Consider the following 19,601-nt stretch of genomic DNA (forward strand, 5'->3'; position numbering starts at 1 on the left):
CACAGGGCCTGCCAGCCACATGACAGGTGCTAAAAGAACAGAGCAGGCCTGTCCCCTGGGCCTCCTTTCTAAGGAGAGGAACAAGTTCTTTGGGTCAGGGAGGGTGTTGAAATGACCTCATTACATCCCATGGCCCTCCATGGGCCCTGCCAGACTGACCGATTTGGGATCCTCACATAATCATTCATTCATTCTTTTTTTCACTCATTCAACAAATACAGTGTTCTGTGTATAAGACACTGTGCCATGCATCTGGGACACAAATAAACAGGTCAGCTCTTGCCCTTGGTGGAGGGGCATAGGCTAGAGAAACAGACATAGACTGTGGAAGCGTACCTAACAGCTGGATTCAGAGAAAGTAAGGGACCAAACTCCCAACTCTGCCACTTTCCTAGCAGTGTGATGATGGGTACATCGCTTCACCTGAGCCCCGGTGTCCTCATTTGTAAAGGTGCGAAGGCCAGCTGACCACCTTTGATAGAATCCCATGTGCACCTTTCACTTTCTGTGAAAGTTACAGCAGCAGCCACCAGAGGAGATGGGCCTGTGGCATCTAAAGGCCAGAAGGTGGTTGTCAGGCAGGTCAGCCCCAGGGGCTGCCCCATTGATCTTCCATGTTACAGATGAGGACAGGACATCAGAGAGGGAGGTGAGTCGCCCAAGATCCCAGCCAAGATCACTGGCAGCCATTAAGATCACGAAATGAACAGAAAGTCAAGTCTAGTCAGGACTGCAAGTGATGGCAGAGGACTTCAGCACCCCTGTGCCCCTGCACCTGTCTACAGAGGGGCTCCGGGAACAGCCACAGGCATGGGAAGGACACCAATATTTCTCACATTGAATCACTCGCTTACTCTTTACAACCTAGAGACCTTTCAGCAACCCTGAGAGGTCGGCAGAGCTTATTATCCCAGTTTTACATGAATGAATTACATCTCAGACATATGAAGGGACATGCCCAAGGTCGCACAGCTAGAGAGTGGCAGGCCCAGGGAAGGGACTGAGTCTTCAGGCTTCTAGCCTGTACTTTTTTCTCCCACACACTCCTACCCCTCGTTCTCAAGGTCATTTGACAGCACCAGCAGGATAGGCACTGAGGAGGGAGGCAAGAGGAAACGGCATGGCCTCCATCCTCAAGTTGATACTACGGAGAGGGAAATGTTAGCAAAAACCAATGCACCGTGCAGCATTTCAGCATGGGGGAGGGGGTCTTGCATTTCAAGGATCACAAGTACAAGAGCCACTTTGGAGTGTTCATTTAGTGACCCAGAGACCTGGCCCCTTTTTATCTTTTTTCTCCCTCTTTTCCTCCCTCCCTCCCTCCCTCCCTCCCTCCCTCCTTTCTTTCTTTCTTTCTTTCTTTCTTTCTTTCTTTCTTTCTTTCTTTCTTTCTTTCTTTCTTTCTTTCTTTCTTTCTCTTTCTCTCTCTCTCTCCCTTTCTTTCTTTCTTTCTTTCTTTCTTTCTTTCTTTCTTTCTTTCTTTCTTTCTTTCTTTCTTTCTTCTTTCCTTTTAATTTCTGTTCTGCCTTTTTTTGGCCATTTCCTTCTCCCTTCCCTTTGCCTCCACTCCCACCAGAGTCCACTGCTGCATGTGACATTGCTCACCCCTCCGGGTTTCAAGGAGCCTGAACGGCCTCTGGCATTTTCTTTGCTCCTCTTCACTTTCATCACCTAGGACAGGGAGGAAGCCTTCAGACTGAGGAAAGAGGGAGTTTCTAGGGGGGAAAATGTTCTTTTCCAAAAGTTAGAGGTTAGAGTTTAGGAGGATTTTATTGAAAACTTGAAGTAAATAGAGGAAAATCCTTTCTCTTTTCCTGTTGGTGTTTTTAGGGGGAGGGAAGGGGTGTTTGTTTTTTGTTTTATGTTTTCTGCTGTGATAATGAGGGTCTCATGATAGGAATAGCAAGTATATGAAACCTGGACATTTTATAAGTCAACCAACTTGTGTGTAATATACAAGTAAGTGAAATATGAAGTGCTTGGGAAATGGAAGTGTTTCCAGACTGGCCCAAACCGGAGAACCTCAAGAACTATATATTGATGTATTTCTAGTCTACCCCAAAATTTACTTTCCTCTCCCCAAAGCATACTTTTTCCTCTCAACATGACTCTTCTAAAATTTCCACCTATGCCTAAGAAAATAAAACTAGAAGATTCTCTCTTACTGTAGAGCAGCCATATGCCCTGTTTCAGGCTGCCATATGCTGCCTTTGAAAATATAAAGAGAAGTTTGCCTGAAAGCTCATCTCGTAAACTGAGCCTTTGATAAGAAATTTCTGGGTCTTACTCATTTTAAAAATATGTACGTATCTCATTTAAATATGATTGTCTCTATGAGCAGAGGTTTAGCCCACATTTACTAATTAGCAAATATTTGCTGAATGAATGATTAGGGAGTGTCAACATAGGAAGGTGTAAGCAGACAGAATTCTTGGCCTGGCATTAATCACTAACCTGTGAAGCATACAGTGAACAATTCCCCAGTCCCAGGATCTCTCATAAGAGCACAGTGTGTGTGATATCCCCATTTCGGAGAACCCCAGTTTTCAAGTTCCCTGAATTCTCTACTATCCTAACTTACAGGTATGTTGAGATGGCCAAGTTTATCTAATTCAGCTCTCCAAGGCCAGATTGCATCCAGATAGGATGCCCAGAAATGAGTGCATAGGGAGGGGGCCACCACTGGGCCAAATGGCAGGTCTGTTATCAGGATACCTGTTCAAGGGAAGCACCTGGCCGGGAGCTAATAGTAACCATTATTATCAAGCTCTTAGGTGCTGGTCATCATGCTGAGTGCTTCACATCCATGATCTCACCTAATCTGGCATCTCCGTGAGGTGGGTCTGATTTTCACTTTGCAGAGGGGCAAACTGAAGCTCAAAGCCCTTGCTAAGACTTTCATTTCCAGCAGGATGGCCAACTAGATCATCACAATTGCCCTCTGGCCACAAGAAACTATTTGTTTTTAACACCGCTGAATTTGCTTTTTAAAAGGAAAAAAAGAAGGGGGGATATGGGGGAGCCCCATATTCCAGAAGCAAGAAGGAAGGTGAAAGCTAGAGCAGCAGACACCAGGATCCTGAAGGGAGTCAGCCAACCCTGATCTCCAGGAGCTCATTGTCCGCAGAGGGGGACCGAGAGAAAGTCACAGCCACAGTGTGGGGGAGATGGGTGCTGGGACGGAGGTCGCCCAGTGGGCTGGAAGTGCACAGAGGAGTGGTATTTCAGCAGGACTCCGAAATTTATGCTTTCCACTTAAGAAATAGTTCCTAAAAATTTTCACTAAGCCCTGAGTTCAGATTTCTGAGTCAGCTTCTTCACTGACTGTGGGTGAGACCTTGACCCAGGTTCGTTACCACCGTGAGCCCTGGTTCCTCTCTAAAATGAGGGCGATGATGACAGTGGCTACTCCGTAGAGCTGGGAAGACTCCAGGATGCTTTCCTTGGAAACATTCCTTGTAAAGCATGTAGCACAGTGCCTATCACTCAGTGATTGGCAGCTGTAGTCATCATCCTCATCATCACCATACGTATATTAAAAGTATTAATAACCATAACAGTTCCCGGCTAACCTTTTTCCAAGGCTCCACAGAGCGGAGTGTCTGCTAAGAGGTAAAAGCCTGGCTTCCAGGGACTGCTTCTGTGGTAAACAAGAGCAGGCAAAAGCTAATAAAATTTCAAATTAGCCATGACTTTCCACGGCCCTTCAATTGTGCTGGCCGATTTAATGGTCAGCGTCCCCGCTCGCTGGGATTGAATAATGGAGCATTTCTGCCGAGTTATGGATGCGGCAGCTGAATCTGTCCTGCCAACACCGGTAGCAGAATGCAAATGCCGCAGCTCGGCTCGGCCTGTAATTACATGTTTAAGCGACGTCTGACAGGGCAGCGCAGGAGAGTGTGACGGAGCCCACCGACCGCGGGAGACAGGGGCTTTGCTAGAAAGTCAGTCGGTGCATCTGGGTCCTGGGGCAGGAGCCACAAGTTAGGACCCAGGGCAGTGCTGAAGTGACGAGATGCCTGTCCACATCTCAGGATGAACCTGGCAGATGAGCCGACAAAAGACAATGGCCCTTCACGTTAGCAAGTCTGTTCTAGGTTCAGGGTCGGGAAGGCACCTACCCCTTATTTAGTACTTACTGTGTGCCAAGGACTCTCCTAGATTCGAGGATGTATTTATTCATGTAACAAATACTTATGTGACACCTACTTTTATAATCCCCTTGCAAGAGATGTGAAAAACAGAAGCCACAGAGTTTGAGTAACTTGCCCAGGGTCACACAGTAGTAAGTTTCAAAGCCAGGCTTTGACTCTAGTCTGGCTCTGGAATCCACACTCTTTACCACTGTGCCGCCATCAAGGAGGGTAGAAGGTCCTAGATACCATGTAGAAGTAAGCAAGAAATATAAGGGATTTTTGTCCCTAGTTTATTAAGGAAAAAATAAACTGGGTTTCAGGGAGATTAAGTAACTTGCCTGAGATTAAGTAACTTGCATGACACCCCTGAGGGGAGTAAGGAGGGTCAGGGGTGCTGCCTGTGGGGGGGCACCCAGTCTAGCCAATACATATGCAGTGTGCTCTGGTGGGCAGCACCTATAGTGCAAACCTGAGGTGACAGAAATGAGGGAGGCACGTCAGTGGTGAGACTGGGCCTCAGAGTAAGTACAGAAACTCAGTCTCTCAGCCTCATCGATCCTCCCACCGTATACACTGTTTACTAACTAGAGTGAAGATAATGGGTTTCTGGCTTTTATGAATTATCATTTGGCTTCATTTCCTGATTCATTTGTTAATTCATTCAATTTTCGTTCATTTATTTAACACTCATGTTTTAAACACCTGTACTAAGTACCGACGATACAACCAAGATAACCAGAACAGGATCTATGCCCCCAGGGTGGTGGAAAGTTTGCCCAAAGCCACAAGCTAATAAGCAGGAGAGGCAGGATTTTTATCTCCCCGCCCCCCAAAATGGGTCCTTAGACTATTCTCTGTAACCCTGTGCTTTTTCTGCCCCTCCCTTTGGGCAGCATCCTCTAATCCCTGGGTTTGTTATCCATTTTAAGTTAGTCTATGGCATGCCCATAAAAATACTTCGGGATAATGCAAACAAAAATCTGTGGTCTGGTGGAATTTATTTCGTTGAACTTTGGGAAGCTGCAAGTTGTAATATAATTTTCAGTCCTGAGGAAATCCATCCATGTGGTAAAGAGAATTCCCTGCTAATGGCAACTCAGCCAGAGACTAGAAACCATCTAGTGAACTGAGAAAGCCCCGCCCACAGCAGGCAGAGCCTGGTCTGCACACACCTGCCTCGAAGCTGGGAAGGATGCTGAGGATCACAGTGCCTTAAAAAGGCACTGCCTCTTCCTCACCCTCAAAGTCAGTCAATCCCAGGTCTTCATGTTTTTACCTCTTAACTGTCTCTCAAAACCATCCCCTTCTCTCAGTCCCCACTGTAGGTACTCTAGTCTCAGCAACCATTATTTTTCCCTGTGCCATGTGGACAACCATCCCCCATGGAGCCCCAGCTTCCACCCCATTTAAGACCTTTCAGTAGCTCCATTGTCCCTGGGGTAAAATGCAAACTCTCTAAGCTGCCCCCCCATGCCCCAGGCCCAACAGTGTGTTCCTGCCAACCTCTGCAGTCTCACCTTTTTTATCCGCCCCATCGCCACCTTCTGAGCCCAGCTTTTGAATTAAGCAACTTCAATGTTCATTGTATTCTCTTACCTCTTATCTCTTGAGAATAAAATAGCAAATTTCCACTGTGCACTTACTTGTCTGCCTGTCCTATAAGACTAGTGGGTTAGGACCAGATCTGAAGCACCGTGATCTCCTTGGTGCCCAGCCAAGCTCTTGGTTTATGTCAGGCACTTAATAAAGTTTTTCAGTGAGTGGAAAATATAGAAGTGAATGAAGGTATTGTGGATGAATGTGGCTGATTGGACAGAGTCACATAAACATCATGCTCTGTCACCCCTGCAGATGGCTTGGTGGACTGCATGGACCCCGACTGCTGCCTCCAACCCCTCTGTCATGTCAACCTGCTGTGCCTGGGATCACCTGACCCACTGGACATCATCCAGGAGACACAGGACCCTGTGTCCCAGCAGAACCTGCACTCCTTCTATGACCGCATCAAGTTCCTCGTGGGCAGGGACAGCACACACGTCATCCCTGGGGAGAACCCCTTTGATGGAGGGTGAGTCTCTTGGTCCCCGGCTCCTGCCATGGCTCTCCGAGGGAGAACTGAATCACTTCCAGGGCAACATCTGGGTGGGTGGGGTTGAGAGGAGGCCAGGAGGGTGGGCATCAAAGGCTTTGATGGAATGTCAGGGGAGGCGGGAAGCAACCTCAGATGCCCACATTTAGAGGATAACGCCATCAAGGGCATTTGGAATTTTCTGTGAGCAATGTTTTGTTGTTCCTGCTGGGTGACAGATGGGGAGAATGAGGAATCAAAGGTCTGGGGGGGCCGTAGATCAGTACCCACTTTGCAGTCAGCTATTACTGAGTCTGCAGTCCACAGATGAGCTAAAAAGCTCTAACACTGTTTACCTCAGAACTGGTGTCCAGAAGACTTGTCAGGCTGGCGGTGGGGTGCACCTGCTGGGGTCCCAGGCCACATGCCCACGCATTCTTTCACACGTTTTCAATTGTGTCATCCACTGGGCAGTTTTTTTCCTGAGGTCTCCTCTCTGCCGGGAGGCCCTGTGCTAGAATCAGAGAGATGAATGAAGAACACAGTCCCTGCTCATTGGGCACTCACACTCCACTACTAGGGGGATAAAAAAGAGACATTTCCCGTGTGAGCGGCCAGAAATATGCCCCCAGGGGACTCTGGGACCATAGAGGAGGTGCTCCTGGGTAGGAGGAAGGCCATTACTTGAGAACGAATCTTAAAGATGAGAAATAGCTGGGCAAGGGAGGGAGAGGGTGGCCCTAGGAGAGGGAACAGATTGTGCAAAGACCCAGGAGCGTGAAAGGGCGCAAGAGCCAGCAAAAGGCTGCTCTCTGTGCTTTGCTCCCCAGATCAGGGCCTGTGAACTAGGAAAAGGTATCCAAGTAATGCCCCATATATGCAGAGGTTTCTCTAAAAGTCCACACAGTTCAGCTGAGCAGTCACAGATTGTGTCGCTTCTACATTCACAACTTCTGTGCTGAGAGTTCCTGCTGTGAGGGGGCAACGGGGTAGTGATGAGGTGTGGGAATGGGGAAGGACACCCTCAAGCTCTGGTTAAAGGGGGGGATCGGCAGGGCTTCGTCATGGGTTGGATCTGAGGGATGCTGGAGTCAGGAGTCTCTTACTCAGATGCCTGGGTAGATGGTGGTACCCTCACCAGGTTGGAGGCCTGAGAACAGAGCAGAGTTGGGAGCAAGGTGGTGACATCCACCTGAGCACAATAAGGGCAAGGAAGTGACACACCTCAGTAGGACACCCAAGTGGAAACGTCCGATTTCATAAGCAATTTGGAGCTCACTCGGAGGGGAGAGCTGGAGATCTTGATTTGGGAGCCATCAACAAACAAGCAGGAGCTCACACCACGAGCACGCAAAAGCTTACTCAAGGAGAATGTGGGAGGGCAAAAAAGCAGGGACCTAGGAAGGAATCAGGCAGCCACCCCAGTAAGTGGTGTTATCATCCCCAGAGTGTAACTGGAACTCCAAGGAGAAGGCCTGGCTACTGGGACATGATGGAGCTGGATTCACACCAGGGCCTGTGGGACTCCAGGGCCCATGATTTCCCCACCCCCGCCCTTCCTCACAGGAGCAGTGACAAGACAGGGGAAGGGAAGTGCTCTGAGCCCAGCCAGAAGGGCAAGATGAGTGTATAAAAATATTTATACTTGAACCTTTTTAGATATGAAGGTGCTTTGTATTCCAAACCCTTCAACCTACCTGGAGAATATTGAGAACCTCAGAGGTTTAGGGACCTTTCCAAGTTCACAGGCTAATCAAGTGGTAGGGCCAGGAGCAGAAGTAGAGCGAGGGAAAACCTATTCCTTCATCTTGGCCAGAAATGCTGCTTTTGTCTCTGGGTAGGAAGCTTCCTGCTCTCTTACTGTCACGTGATTTTTGTGTGTATGCTTGTGGGCCTTCCCATGGTGTGAGTTCTCTTAATCAACTGGAGATATAGATATTATTCCAACCAAGGGGAATATTACTTACTCAGCCTTTCTTTACTGGTCCCATTGTGGAATCTGATTAGGGCTATGGCTGATTGGCTCCCAGCAGGTGTTCTGCTTAAGGGGTGCCCTTACCATGATCAGTGCCAGCAGGGACCATGTACTCCTGTGTGTCCTCTGGTCACTCACCAAGCCTGCTGCTTATGTGCCATGAATCACTGTGGAATCTGAACAGGGATCTCAGTACTGTGGCTCCAGCAGGTCTGAGTTGCCTTAAGGAGCCTGGCCAGTAGGGAACTTGAGAAACCTGCACTGGGACCTCTCAGCAAAAGGGAAGCACATAGGCCTTGGCGTCAGGCCAACTTGTGTTTCAGATCCTGGCTCTGCCACTCCTGGATGCACGGCTCCGGGCAAGCGGCTTAGTATAACGAATATGTGAGTGTCTGTCTTCCCTCTAAACTGAGTCCTCCAGGAAAGGACTGCATCATGTTACTCACTTTAGCACTTAGCTGCTCATGACAAATATGCATAGATATTGCCTTGAACAGTGAAGAAATGGAAGGAAGGAAGGAGAGAGAGGGATGCGGGGAGGGACAGTAGGAAGGAAGATGGGTGGATACATTATCTAGCTTACTTAATTTTATACTGCGGATTCAGAGTCCGGAGAGGTTAAATCATCTCCTGAAAATCACATTACAGATTAGTAGCAGAGGCAGGAGTAGAAGTCAGCTCCCACATCATTGTCTCTATATCTGTCACCTTCCGTTAAATTACAGATACTTTCAAAGAAGAGACCATTCAACTCTTCAAACCTATAATATTGGACCGTAGTATTTGCTCTACAAATGAATGGATAATGGAAGCTTCCAAATGTTACTGTAAAAATTCCGTTTACCCAACGTTTTCCTCAGTCATTATGCCCCTGCTCCTCACTGACCTAGTTCAGAGGAAACAGCTGTCTATCGCTAAGGAGTATCCCCAAATCGATTTTCATGTAAAACAAGCCCAGGAGGCAGCAGATACCTTTCTCCTTGGACTGCCTCCTCGGAGTCCGTGACCTCAGTCTGGGCCAGTAATATGGTGCCTATTTGCATAGTTAGGATACAGTGACATCAGTTACCAAGTTTGGGGGGTTGCTTGCTTTCCTCTCAGGTGCAGGAATGTGGAATAACAGAAAGTGCTCGGAGTTTGAATCTTGGCTTTACCTTCCACTGGCTCTATGTGGCATTGTGGCATCAGGGAAATGAGTTCACCTTTGTGCACCTGCCTCCAATTATAAATTGGCAATAATAGCAACTATTCATAAAAACCACTAAAATATTAACTGAAATAAAGCACCTACCCTAGCTACACAGGTGATCAGTAAATGGTGGTTTTTATGGCAGCAGCCTGGCCTGGTGAAAATAGCACAGGCTTTGGATTAGACAGAGCTGGATTTAAAGTCAGTTGCATCCACTTTCTAGCTATGTGATCTTGGGAAAATCCCTTCACTTCTCTGAGCTCTAATTTCCTCCTCTGTAAGAGTGGGGTAATAATGTCTATTTTGCAGGGTCGCCATGAGAATTAAATGGAAAAAAAAAAAAGTACATAAAATCTCAATCTAATACTGGCCACACACAAAACGCTTGCTAATTATATGGTAATTATGGTGATGATGATGAAGATGATGGTGGTGATGTTGAAAAGAGCTTCCACCTCCACTGCCTTAATTGGAATGAAACTTGAGAGCAACCTGTCCTCCAGGAAAGCCCAGCAGCCACCCTGAGAGGAACTGGGTTTTGATTGTCCAGGCCTTATTGGGGAAGGAAAAGGCAGGATCCTGCCAGCCGGCTGTCAGCCGGGATCCTCGTTAGGGAGGAATCCAGTGGCACTTTTCCAGAGAGTGGGCTTTCTGATGGGCAGGCAGACTTGACTTGGTGCCTGTGTATAACAATAACAAGGCCTGTGCCTAACAGAAAACCCCATATCCTTCTGCACCTCGTATGCTATGCCACAGTTTGTATAGTCTGAACGGGAGTCCATTTAACAGGTTCTGAGAAGCAGGCTGTCACCCAGCAGCATTTTGAGCCCAGCAAGGCAAGGCAGGCCCAGAAGCACAGCTCCTCACTCTGCAGACTCCCAGCTGTGTTTCTGACTCAGGGAGGGGGTTCCCTGTTCTCCTGTGCAGCACCCCCACTGGTGCCAGGGGTACAGGATCAGGGATCACCCTCAGGGAAAGATGGGCAGCAGCTCCCCAGAATGTGAGGGCCCCAGGCAAGCAGAATGGGCTCTGGGTTGGGCTGCAGAAAGCATAGAGCTTGACTCAGGACTGAAGCAGAAATACAGATGGACTTAGAGTGAGGAAGGTATCCCTCAGGAACCCTGTCTGGTTCATCTGTGTCCCCAGAGCCCAGGACTATGCCTGGCCCAGAGCAGGTAGGTGTTTAGTCCAGATTTAATGAATGCAGTAGCTCTGTCTGACATTCTGCCATGGCTGCCCTCAACTCCACATAAAGTGATGGAGATGTGAATGATTTCAGTTGCTCTAACATAGGTCTAAAGTAGTGGTTGGGGGCAGGGAGACATAGTAGGCATAGGAACCACCATCACTAGATTAGGTGGCTTGAAACCCATCTTTCCTTCCTGGCCAAGAGGCCTGGATCCCAACACCTGTCCCTCACCTGGAATCATGGGGAGAATACAATGCGGAGTGCCCTCCACTGAAACTTGAGTGGGATGGGAGGGATCCCCATGATCGTCCATATAAGGAGGACAGATAACAGGACCCAGACTGCAGAGCTTGGGATCAGACAGCTGGAAAAGGGATGGCGGCATAGAACATCTCCTCAACAAACGCTCAAGGCAGCTCTTTCCCCATTACCCGACTTTGGTAGTGTCTATTCTCTTGGAAGGGACTGACTGGGTTGAAGGGGCTGGACATAGGACAGGCACATCACTTTAGTGAATAGTTGTGGCTTACCAACGAGGAACAGGTTAGCAGAGTACAGGAAGAGGTTCTGACAAAAGAGCCTCCCCCAAGTTATTTGAGCATCAGTTCAGAATATGTCTGAGGACACTATTGTGAAAGAAAGAATGTGATGTTGTCAAGTCTTTCTGGGCTCCCCTACGCCTAGTAGGTTATCAGCTCACTCAAACTAGTAGTCAGGTGAGAACAGACTGCTATGAAAGTCAGCTGACAGGACACACTGAACCCAAAGAGAGAAGACTCAGGGAGTCAGGGGGAATTTAGGAAAAGGAGGGATAGGTGACCAGAGCATTCATCCCCAGGAGACAGAGGATCATGTACTATAGAGAGTCAGAGCCTATGCAGAGGGGTGAATGGGCAGGCTCAGAGAGGGATAGAGGTGCCCACAAAACGCAGGCTCTGTCCTAAGCCTTGTTAGTCATTGAACCCCTAGTGCCTAGCATAGGGGTTGGTATAAACTAAACCACAGGGATTGGTAGCATGAGTCCGTGAGTCAGCCAGTCAGCCGCAGATGAGGGTCTGAAGAGAAGTGAAGACAGTGCTCTGAGAGTTCAAGGCCGGCTATCATTCCCACTGCAGATCCATGTCCCTGAGATCATACCACAGAGCCAGCATTTGGTGCCTCTCTGTTTCTGCAGCACCAGACACAGGGCCTGGCTCAGAGTGAGCACCAGTGAATGTTTGCTTTTGAAAATGGATGAGCAAATGAACACATGAACCAACGAATGAAGACTTCTGGTAGAAGATGGCCTCTGGCCTGAGACAGAGATTTCATTGAGGAGGGTTGGCCATTAAAATATTATTTATTCTCCTGCCGAGCGTGGCTCAGCGGTTGAGCATCGACCTATGTATGATCCAAGAGATTGAGGTTCAATTCTCCGTCAGGGCACATGCCCGGGCTGTGGGCTCGATCCCCAGCAGGGGGCGTGCAGGAGGCAGCCAATCGACTTTCATCATTGATTGATGTTTCTGTCTCTCCCTCTCCCTTCCTCTCTCTGAAATCAATAAAAACATTATATATATATATACACACACACACACACACACACATATATGTGTGTGTGTGTGTGTGTGTGTGTGTGTGTGTGTGTGTGTGTGTGTGTATATATATAATTTATTTATTCTACCCTGGCCAGGTGGTTCAGTTGTTTGGAGCGTCATCACATACACCAAAAGATTGTGGGTTCAATTCCCGATGAGGGCACATACCTGGGTTGTTGGTTTGATCTCCATTCAGGGTGTGTACAGGAGGCAACCGATTGATGTTTCTCTCTCACATCCATGTTTTTCTCTCTCTTTCTCTCTCCCTTCCTCTCTCTCTAGAATCAATAGAAACATATCCTCAGGTGAGGATTATATATATATAATTTATCCAACTTCATGTCACGAGAGCCCATGAAATCAGTTTAGTGAGTTGAAATTCTTTTTTTAATAGAAGTAAATTTAAATGGAATTAGGTACACAGAGATGGAAAATACTAGTGCAAGACTGTAAAAAGGATATGTATTTCATGAAACTTCTTTTGGCTTTGTGTATGTGTGTGTGTACATACGTACTACCTAATAGGCTGTGTATGGGTTTCAGTTGAGTAGTATTTAAAAATGCATTCTAGACTGAGGAACCAGTATAACTTTCCATGATAATCAGAGTATGGAGAGAATTTTAATGTGGTTGGAACAGAATTATGGTGATATTATTTTACAAATCAAAAGTCAACAGACGTGCTCTAACATTTGAAATCAAGATGGTCTTAGGAAATCTGGAGTTTATGATTCTGGCGTCTGGGGGGAACATGTGGGAGAGGGAAGAACATAAGAAACTATGAGGCCAGAAAGGTGGTCTGGGGTGGGAACTAAGAAAAAATATACCCCTCAGTTGTCCACTAACCAGATCAGAGCATTTCATCTCCTTTTGGACTTAAACTGGATGTAAACAGAAGTGAAGTAACCTTGATGGCAAGGAAGTCTTGAGAATTTCTTTCACACCCTTTGTAAAGGCACAAAGTTTCCAGGAATTTTAAAAAGCAAGAGTTTACAAGAGGAACAAAATAATAGAAAGGAGGGAGAAAAGATTATGTATGCAGTATAATTTTTTCTATCAGCCCTCTGCAGAACCAAAGCCGTATACGAGTGTTGGTGGCAGAGCAGTTACAGAAAAGCATTTGCTTGCTGCTCTACCCCCCTCACCCCCCCCCCGGCCTTAGACAGCCCTCAGATAGCCCTCAGAGAGGCTGAGCAGGAGAGATCATCTAATGGAGTCCAAATAAACACCAGCTTCCTGACAGCTGGCCTCTGAGCGAATTTATTATTGAATTATACTCTGCGTTTTCAGTACAAGCTGAGCTGACAGGCTATCCCATCAGTTTAAAAAGGGGGTAGCGGAGAGAAAGACAATGATAAATTACCCTGATGGAAGATGGAAGAAGGTAAAGATCCTGCTTCCTCCAAAATGTCAACCATCATATATTATTCATGTTGGTTTTTAAAAAAATCCCTCCCCACATTGAAATGAATGTTTATGATGATAAAGCAACGAGGTGAATTCAATTCAGGATGCAGCCAGCAACTTCTCACATCATCCCGATGAGCAGCTAACAACTCCTCCTCTGCCACTTGATCATCCTTTTATTGATTTCAGAACCGAATTATAATCTCTGTTTGCTCTGTAGCTTGAGTTTGTTGCCAGCTGTCCGTCACAGGAAGCATGAGCCGGCCGAGGATGCTGTGCTGGAGCTGGAACCACGCGAGGTTTCGAGGGAGAGAGCCTGCATTCAGGCCCTGGGGCCAGTCAGAGCAAGTGGCCTTGGGCGAGCGAGGCCCAGCGTCCTCATCTGTAACGTGGGCTTACTAATTCCCACCCTGCAGGTGGTTGGGAAGATTAAATGAGATAAATTACCCAAAAGCCCAGTGGCTGGCACATAGTACACGTTCAGTAATAGCACCTAGCATTTCCCAAGGACGGTCCATGTGTCAGGCATTGTTTGAAATGCTTTGTAAGTTTGGAAAGGACTAACTTTACATCTCCTGCCAAACCAGATGACCTGAGGCACAGCAAAGTTGAGTAACCTGGCCAGGGACATAGGGCTTGTAAGTGGCAGAGCCAGCGTTCGAAGCCAAGCTGATTGGCCCTGGATCCCATGTGCTGAGCCTCTGTTCTTCTCTGTGAGGTCCTTTCTATTCCCATCTCAGCAGCTTCAGTTTGAAAATGTAAACAACATGATGCTGCTACAACGCTACAACCCCAGGTGGCCCTGACTTCTCTCTAATAGCGCACAAAAAAACCTAGAAGCTAATGTGCAGTAGGTCTTAGTGCTCCAGAGCACTGGCCTCAGAAGCAGATAGCCTGGGCTTGAATCTTATCCCCACTCTTTGCTCGCTGTGTGACCTAGGACAAGTCTCTTAACCACTCTGTGCCTCACTTTTCTTATCTGTCATATGAGGATAATAATCCAAACCTCATGGGGATGTCTGAGGATTAAACAAGATGTAAAACATGTATATGTTAGGGCAGTAAGCATTTAATAGTGTTCGTAACTGTTATCGCTAATAGTAAGTCAGTGTTAGCATTAGCAATGGTATTAATATTCATATAGGTTTTAGTGTCACCATGAGAACTGGGAGGAAACTGAGACCCTTAGCCTGAAGCATTAACGTAGTTACATAATTGATGCGAATATCCTACACCGTGGCGGGCAGAGGCAAATGGGCCTGTGAGGTCGTCAGCTCTCTGCGGTAGAAGAAGCAGCTTGAACCCAGAGGAAGTCTTGGCTCAGCAAGGTAGCAGCAGAGCCTGAGAACTGGAGAACCTGCAGTCCAAAGTGAGGCCTCTCTCAAGCAGTAATTGCAATGTTTATAAGTCAGGGACTTCTGAATTGCCATCCAACACTGACATTTCAAGCAATAAGAAGTTAAAATACCAGAGAGCCATGCGTCACGTTACTAATACTGTCCTCGGTGGAGAATGTTGGGTGAGGACCTATCAGACACCTCTGCGGTGAGCCTGGCCGGCCCCCCAGTCCCTCCTGGAGGCAGGAAGAGGTGATTCTAAGCGAAATCCACAGCGAGTCCCAGTGTTAGCTGGTCAGATGACTGCGCCAGCCCACAAGGTATTCTGAAGGAGTTGGGGACCCACTCCTTACGGAGGTAGACAGTGGGCCCTTATTGGTTTATTCTAGTGTATTACAACATGACTGCAGTGCGTGGTTGTGTAAAATTTCGTTTTAACCAAACTTGTGTATAAAACAGTCCAGTGGCATGAAAAGATTTTTGAAAAGTAACTGCAGATCAAAGATAATACAGTGCAAGCAAACTACAACAAGGCGGAGCTGATACAGTACAAAGTCTCCCTCGACTCCATGAAGTGAAAAACAATAGTGATCATTCTAATAATAATGATCAGCTCTAATAAAAAGGTAGCCAAGAGAGTCAAAAGTTTCAAGAATCTACGAAAAGTTAGCCAAGAGATTCAACATTATCAAGGAAACTATTTGAAATATGCATTTTTATCCATCAACCCTTGCTCCAAATGTATGATATGCTTTCCAATATTAGCTCATGATGGTGGCACATGTGTACAATTTACTAGTAAATATAAATACATCCAAGAAACCTGCTCAAAAATGTTTACCAAAAGGAGTTTTAAGAACCCTGCTCTGGGTTTTGAGACAGCTAAAACAACTTGAGATTCTCGGTTGTTTAGGTGTGTGCCTGTGTCAGAATGTAAGGAGTATGAGAGGTGAAGTGACTTTCCAGGGTTCTCGTGGATAATAAATGATGAATCCTGGCTCCTCAGCAACTCTTGGCGAGAATGGGCAAGTCCATTCCCTGTGGAGATTTTGTTTTCTTGCCTCTACAGTGCGAGGTTGAAAGAGATGACCAGGAAGGTCTCTTCTTACATGTCATGACTAGTGGGTTCCCAAGAATATGAATATGTATTTACAGGTGGAAGATGTCAGGCTAGAAAAGCTGGTTAAGGAGACTGAGGCAGAGCACTGAAATGGAAAGCTAGAAAGAGAGCTGCAGAGCAGTGTGTGTGGCCCGTCTGGAAAGAAAGTGTTAGAGGCTGCAGAGTGGACCAGGTCAGGCTTTCGCTGGGAACCCCCTTGATGGAGGTAGTTTGACAGGCCATGAAATGGGGCTTCTCATTTGGGCCCAAGTAAGGTTCTTACAAATGTTGGGTAAAGTGTAGTAGATGCTGGAAAGATCCCCAGTCAATCAGCATGATTTAGCAGGAAACAGTCTAAGGGTTGGTACACATCAGGCATATAAATCTGTTTAAAATATGGAATGCAGAGGAGGGATTTGCATAGCCAGGAGGGGCATAGAGTAGCAAATACTTTAAAGCAGAGAAAGACTGAGGTTGCTTTTTGCCATCTAGATCCCAAATGATTATTCCAGTCTCCTGAATACAAGTTTCCTTAGCTGTTTTCATTTAATAACAAAAAAAGTTAAAGCTGCAATTTTCCTGCCTTCACCCTCCTTTATCTGCTTGTATAATATACACTGAATAACAAATTAACTTAATATCTGGCGTTCGCATTTTGTTTTTTAAGTTTTCTAAAAAGGGACTGATGAGGAGGCGCTAGAATCAAAGCAGGAGGCCTGCGAGCTGAGGCAGGCAGGGCGTCCGGGGGAAGGAACCAAGCTCTGCAACCAGCTGGGCAGACCGGGTGCGAAGGCACAGCCCCTCCAGCCCTCAGTTCTCTAGCCATAACCTTGTCAAGGTCAAGTAACTCAAAGTTCTCTGGCATCACCCTCAGTTACAGAAACACATCAGTTCTTTATTCATTCAATAAATAATTCATCAAGAGCTTACTCTGTACCTTGCATTCAAATTCCAGGGCAAACCCTTGTTTGGGTGGAGGCTTTCTTTTGCCCACTCAGAAGCGAGCATCAGCCGTGCTCAACGCTAGGGAGATGTGGTCCCTGGCTTCAGGGAGCTCATGGTCTGCCAGGGGAAAAGATTGCCCAATATGTGACTGCACTCAGCATTTCTGCAGAGGAGCCCATGGGGCTAGGAGTGCTGCGGTGCCATTGGGTGGTTGCTCTAGGTGGGTGCGGAGGGCGAGCAGGCACTTTTCAGGTGAACAGGACAGGAGGAAGGTTGCAGATAGAGGGAACAATGCAGAGATAAGTGTAAGCATTGTATGAGCTCCATTAACATTCTGAAGCATGGAGCAGAACTAGCTGATCTGGATCGGGTAGCGCCAGATTAAAACATTATCAATTCTTCAAGGTGCATTGCGTTCTATTTTACATCCGGTTGCAAAAAACCAGCCTGCGTGGACAGATGAGAGAATGGAGGGCCAGAGAGGTCAGAGGACTCTCCAAGGTCATACAGTTAGAGCTGACTCCCTGCCCAGGGCTCTCTTCACCACACCCCTACCACTTCTTCCTGACTGACAGTTGAGGTTAGGTTATTTGCTTGATTCTGTTTCACAGGGATTTTGTCTCTCCAGCAGTTTCCTGTCTTGATCCCAAACCTGGCCACTGTCCTCAGGAAGCAATCAAGCCGACCTTCCCCCTCTTCGGCGTCAGCATGGGCACCTCAGTCAGGCCCTGAGTGCATGATTGGCCTAATGCCAGCATGTTTGACGCCCCTCTTGGCATGGCACAGCGCTCCTTCCTGGCAGAGTTCGCCCAGCCTAATTGCCTGTTTTGTATCCCAGCTGCCTGACATATGCCAAGCTCATGTGTTGACTCACTGGTGTCAGAGACAACTACACTTAGGATTTCAGATTGGCTTTGGTGAGCTCCAGCAAGCAACTGGGGACTGCAATTCATGCAATTCTATAACCCCAGCACCTAACACAGTGCCTAGCTTTCAGTAGGTGCCCAGCTTTTTAATGAAATTAAAGTGAATTTTAGTGACTACAGATATATAACACAGTCGTAGGAGTAAGGACTTAAATAAGAAGTCCTAGCTTTGAGTGTCAGCTCAGCCAATTTAGTTATTTGCAGTCTGACCTCCAGCAAGTCTTTTCTCTCTGAGTTTCAGTGACTTGACCATTTTTTACCTAACAGTGTCACCTTCCTCTAGCTCATGTGTGAGAAGGTAAGACAGCTATGTAAATGTGAATGATATTATTATATGACAATCATAATTATGCAGAGATACTTGGAAGCTTTAGAGGAGCCTAGAGGAGGGGTGATTAATTGTGCCAGGAAAATATGGTCACAGCCTCACTGAGGTGATGACAGCTTAGAGGGGACTCTGAGGATGAGTAGAAAATAATACCCCAAAATTTCATTATGCCAAGACAGTGACCAAGGGAAAGCAAAACACATCAACTATAGGACAGGTAATAAAAGATCATATGAGCCAGGTGGGAAGCCAAGTTGGTGACAATGATTTGCACCCTGTTAGTGATTTCTCACCACCATGGTCTTCCATTGTAGAATGTCACAGTCAAAGCAACAACTGTTTCTTAGCCACATTGACCCTTCCTGTGGGGTCAGTGTTCCAGTGGTATACAGAAGCCGGCTCATACCAGCTCACAAAAACTGATTACATTAAATGTCCAGGAATTCTGCAAGCTACTTTTTTGTTTTAATTTTTTTAATTTACATTTTCAAGAGAGAGGAAGGGAAAGGGAGATAGAAACATCAATGTAAAAGCAAAACATGGATCAGCTGCCTCCTGCATGCCCTCTACTGGGGACTGAGCCTGCAACCCAGGTATGTGCCCTGACCAGGAATTGAACCAGCAACCTTTTGGTGCATTGGAGGCCAACCAACAAACTGAGACACACTAGTCAAAGCTGCAAGCTAGTTTTTAAACATAACTATTATTAAAAAGTAAATTACATAAAATTAAAATAAAGTATTAAAATCAAAGGTAATAATCAAAACTCATCACTTTCTAGTTGTTTACTGTAATTTACTATGATCTTTGCTGTGGAGTTTATTTAGCACTATCGTATCTCTATGGTGGAAATACTACATAATGGTGTATTACTGCATTTCTTCCCAGCTCTGGGTTCAGTGACATCTCATTGGTAGCTGAAATTGGCCGCCATAGAAGTATTTACACCACAGAAATAGGCAAATGTTACAAATTAAAACTATTTTTCTTTTGAAAGTCAATTGTTAAATGTTTAGCAGTACAACACTGATGGTATCCATTAAATAAATGTATGAAGAAAGAAAGCACATCTTTTCAAACCTCCCTGGACAAAAACACGTGGCAAGAGACACATTTCAGGGGCCTCCACAGGGCAGACTCCTCCATCTCCTTTGTTCCAGGGAAAGCTTTGTATTAAACTGGGTTTTCTTGACAACTGAAAATCATGGTCAAACAGAAGGAGGATGGAAGTGTTTTCCTCCAGGACTTCATTCCTGAGCCAAATGCCTGTTTTGGCAAGAGGCCTCTGTGGTCTACAGGGGCACAGGGAGTGAACTTAATCTTGTCCAGAATCCAAAGCAGTCCATAGGAGCCTGGGCTAAAATTCCATCTGCTCTGGCTTGCTGAGGCGGAGGCCACATGATAGCCAAATGGGGCTGATTTCAT

General features: G+C 46.5%; 1 protein-coding gene across 3 annotated transcripts in view; it reads left to right on the forward strand.

The window, feature by feature from the left end:
- TENM4 (teneurin transmembrane protein 4) overlaps nt 1-19,601 on the forward strand; it is a 2,309,694-nt gene that overhangs the window by 2,220,231 nt on the left and 69,862 nt on the right. For all 3 annotated transcript variants that reach the window (XM_081155445.1, XM_081155446.1, XM_081155447.1), the window contains one exon: nt 5,988-6,204. In XM_081155445.1, the coding sequence (XP_081011571.1) occupies nt 5,988-6,204 (217 nt within the window). The remainder of the gene's footprint in view (nt 1-5,987; nt 6,205-19,601) is intronic.

This window comes from Miniopterus schreibersii, assembly GCF_964146895.1.
Source record: "Miniopterus schreibersii genome assembly, chromosome: 12".
NCBI lineage: Eukaryota > Metazoa > Chordata > Mammalia > Chiroptera > Miniopteridae > Miniopterus > Miniopterus schreibersii.